The sequence below is a fragment of the Portunus trituberculatus genome, chromosome 10, assembly GCF_017591435.1.
Source record: "Portunus trituberculatus isolate SZX2019 chromosome 10, ASM1759143v1, whole genome shotgun sequence".
Taxonomy (NCBI): domain Eukaryota; kingdom Metazoa; phylum Arthropoda; class Malacostraca; order Decapoda; family Portunidae; genus Portunus; species Portunus trituberculatus.
The window spans coordinates 9,838,178-9,842,552 of record NC_059264.1 but is presented as its reverse complement, the minus strand read 5'-3'; the positions used below and the strand labels follow the sequence as shown (position 1 = coordinate 9,842,552).

At 40.3% G+C, this 4,375-nt stretch overlaps 1 protein-coding gene across 1 annotated transcript in view; it reads right to left on the bottom strand.

Annotated features, from left to right (window-relative positions):
* Positions 1-275: 275 nt before the first annotated feature.
* LOC123502034 (nephrin-like) overlaps positions 276-4,375 on the bottom strand; it is a 433,084-nt gene continuing 428,984 nt past the window's right edge. Inside the window, exon 24 of the mRNA XM_045251187.1 lies at positions 276-559. Coding sequence (XP_045107122.1) covers positions 422-559 — 138 coding nt within the window. The 3' untranslated portion in view covers positions 276-421. The remainder of the gene's footprint in view (positions 560-4,375) is intronic.

Below are 4,375 nucleotides of genomic sequence, written 5' to 3'. Positions count from 1 at the left end.
CTGCCGCTGCGTTGTAGGCGTTGCGAGGGCGTCTCTTGGTGCTGGGGCTGTGTGTGGACTTGCTGGGACTCCGGAGATCTCTGCGTCTCGGTGTCCTCGGTAAGTTTATGGACGCGTGTTTGTGGCGCGGGAAGAACTTGAGTGTAGCCCATAGACTCAGACCGTACGTGACCGTGAGCGTGAGTGTGTGCGTGCGGGTTAGTGAACGTCGGAGTGTACGTATGTGGGTGCGTGTGGGTGTGGATCTGCGTATGCGGGTTCGTGTGCGTGTACATTTGTGTGTCGACGTTCGTGTAGGCATGTGGTGTTGAGGTCATGATTACTGCGTGGCTTTGTGGAGGGGCGTGGGCGTGGGCGGGCACTTGGAAGCTCTGGAGTGGCTGACGGCACACGCCCTCCACCGCCTGGGTCTGCACGGGCGTTACGTCAGGCTGGGGGAGGCGCGAGGCGTGAGAATGGGCGGGGGCGTTGGATGGTCGCGAGCGTGGTAAACTAGCAAATTTCGATGGCATGGGTTTCCTCTTTCGTGGTCCCAGTGTGGCGTAGGAAGCGGGGGAGCCTGGGAAAGAGAAGACGGTGCATTAGTGTTAGACAAATGTTGGAACTCGTGGGACTGAGAGTACATAAAGGGTAAAAATAGGAAACTCTAAGGAGACTTGAGACAAGGGAGTAAGTATAACATTTGGAAAAGAAGTGGAGATAGATCATAAAGTGAGACAAAAGGGAGGAGGGAAGAGTTCAGGTTTGTAAAGGGACGCGAAGGAAGGGAGATGAGTGGAAGATTACTATGAAGGGTTGTGATAGGATGAGGAAAGGAAAAAGGAGAGAAAGAGAAGGAAAGAAGAAAGTAAGGCGCACACACACACACACACACACACACACACACACACACACACACACACACACACACACACACACACACACACACACACACACATAGCATAGATGGACGTGAACTTAAGACAGAAAGAAAGACTGACATGATAAAAAAGAATATAAATAAAAAGAATAATCAGACATGCACGGAGGCGTCGAGATAGATGGGAAGACAGACAGACGGACGGAGAAAAAGACGCACAGGAACAAGAGCTTTCTGAGTAGCGTGTGTGTGTGTGTGTGTGTGTGTGTGTGTGTGTGTGTGTGTGTGTTTCACTGTTTGATCTGCTGCAGTCTCTGACGAGACAGTCAGACGTTACCCTACGGAACGAGCTCAGAGTTCATTATTTCCGATCTTCGGATAGGCCTGAGACCAGGCACACACCACACACCGGGACAACAAGGTCACAACTCCTCGATTTACATCCCGTACCTACTCACTGCTAGGTGAACAGGGGCTACACGTGAAAGGAGACACATCCAAATATCTCCACCCGGCCGGGAATCGAACCCCGGTCCTCTGGCTTGTGAAGCCAGCCCTCTAACCTGAGTGTGTGTGTGTGTGTGTGTGTGTGTGTGTGTGTGTGTGTGTGTGTGTGTGTGTGTGTGTGATGCCGAGGAAATGTTCACGCTCAGCTAAGCACACGTGAAAGAGTGAAAGGCCGGGACGAAACACACGCGAAACCGGTATAAAGGTAAATATTACTTTGAGGGGAAATGAATACCGAATGTTTGCTGCTTTTTGAAGTAGTATCTCTTTCATCTTACTCATTATTCAGTATTTCACCGAGACTCCCCACGTAGGTAATGAAAGATGTGGTTTATTTTATGGTGAAAATTTGCGCATGAAACGTAAAATACATTAACATAAGTATCCTTTTTTTTATTACGTAGGTAATATTTTTTGGGGGGCTGAGATTAGTTACCTTTGAGTAGTTGTGAATTAGCTTCATAATTTTAACCCAGGTGACTCTTAATTTCGTGAGCTAATGACCTGATGAAGCAAGTGTCTATACCTATGCCTTGGTTAGGTTTCATGTTAGACGTTTCAAGTATGTTTAGTTCAGTTTTAACCCTTTCAGTACTGGGAAGCATTTTTTCCTTGAATTTTGGGTATGATTAGACGCTTTTATCTATATTAGGAGGGGTCAATGGAGGTCAGAAGAGTAATGGCCAGAGTCTACACTATTACAATTTCCACATACGTTTCTGAAGCTGTATTAAATCACCAAATTGTAAGCAGAATGAATATGAAAATGCGTCGTGGTACTGAAGGGGTTAAGTGAACATGTAAGCATAATGATAAGCAATGAACTGACGAATTTATTTATCATTCCATTTTTTAGTTATTATTTCAATATTTCGTCTTATTTTTTTAAGTCTTATTGCTTATCTCCTAAACAAAGGTTTGAACATTGTCATCAGTGAACAAGAAGTGATGCTTTCATATTCATTTATTTTCCCCATCATTTATTGTTTTTTTCAATGTCTTGACTTCTCTCCTCAATTCCCATTGTGATACGCAACGACTTTCAGTATTAGATTAGTTGTTCAGAATTTTTTCAATCACATACAGGAAAAGCCAAAAAAATATTGAAAGAAGATATTTTTAATTTTGTTTGATGATGCAATGTTTAGTCGTACGCAGAACAAAGCGAAATGTGTAGGATGGTTTGTGACTAAGCACTGGTGTGTCAGACAGCAGTGTGAAAGTTGATCTAAGAGGATTTATTTCTTACCGGCTTTTCTAACGTGGCTTGACATCGTTTTGGGAATTAAACATAAAAAATCGTCAACCTGTTTTTTTAATTCAAGACTAACAAGCTCTAGCTAATAATGTTTGGAAAGTCATCAGTGATAATTTGTATATGATAGTTTTGAAATATGAAGAGTAAAAGCCTCCAAATAAGAAAGAAATCTCATTCTAATGACTTCTTGTTAAACAAAGCAAAGGTCACCGCCAGCTTGTCCTGTCATCACCATTTTATCACCATAATGTTGAAACTCTCCATACTTGATTGCACAGTTGTATCGGTCTTGTACGCCAAATTAAACCATTCTTGTTCATCTCATTAGTATAATTCTTTCCCCTTGTTGAATGTTTCCACTGCATCCGCCGCTTTAAACTCCATTTGTCTGGCTGACCTACAAAGCGCATTTCAGCATGCGATATTCTTGTTAAATCGTTCCGCACCTCTCCCTCTTTATCATCAGAGTCTAACATTCATTGAGTCAAACATTCATTGTAAAGCTTTTTTTTATAGTTATTTATATCTTTTTATATGATTAACGTTTACTATTATCTTTTTTTGTACCCAAGGATAATGCAATTACGAACCTATTGCATTTTTCCGTATCCATGCAGGTGTTTTTTTTACAGTAACATGATTGTTAGGAGAGTTAAAGCATTTGAGTGAAAAGGTTTAGTACTTCACACCCCTTACACTTTAAACCTGGCACCTATATTATCTTTTCCCTTTATACATCCACATCTACATTCTTTAATCGGCAACTAAATCATAACTTACATTTTTTTTATAATCTAAAACTTAATAGATCTCTTGCTACTGCTATAGTTTATCAAGTCTTTAAATATTGTAAGAAAAAGACGTACTTACTAACACATTATCTTTGCCTATATATACAGACAAACTATTTAAAGCTATATGAGTGTTAGTAACAAAAGACAGAGTTAAAAAGATAGATCACTACACCTATGTTACCTAACCTTGCCAACTCTATTACCTTTTATCTGTACCCATTCACAGTTATACCTTCTCACCACGCTCTAGTCGTATTACATTCATAGGTGGTTGAGTACATTGAATCAGACACCTCATGATAGCCAACACACAGGTCTGGGTTCACTCTCTCTGTGGATCCAGACTTCCTCGGAACATGACCCAGTTTCATCTTTCACCTTGCGGCATCTTGAGACCCTCCACGGACCTCCATCTTGAACTTAGCCTTTAGTGTTCCTTCAGCCTTGTATTATTTGCTTTGGTGTCTATTATTGTAAGTTTATTTTTTATCATTATTGCTCCCTCAAGAATCCCCAGAAATAAATTAAACACAAGAACGAAAAATTAGAAAAGGATGAAGAAATTAAAAAGAAAATCAGAATGTAGAGAGTAGATGAGAGAAAATAATAAACAGAGAGCAGGTGCTGTTAAATTAGTACTCGTTATTTTGTGCTGGGCAAGAAATTAAATTTAACGTAATGGTTAATTTGAATAATGTAATAATGTCAAGAGGTTCACTATTTGGCTGTATTTTATTCAGTCGTGCTGTTCAATTCATATTCTGATGTACTGATATATTTACCAACGTATGTGTAGTTTTATTTCAAATTATTTCATTTCTTTAACTCGTTCACTCCTAGGCAAAATTTCTCTTTCAATACCTAAGACTGTTTAGGCAATATTATTGGGCTAAGTATTCATTGTTTATAGCGTGAAAAGACGAAATCAACTGTCTTTTTTCCCTCTTGCCTCATTTG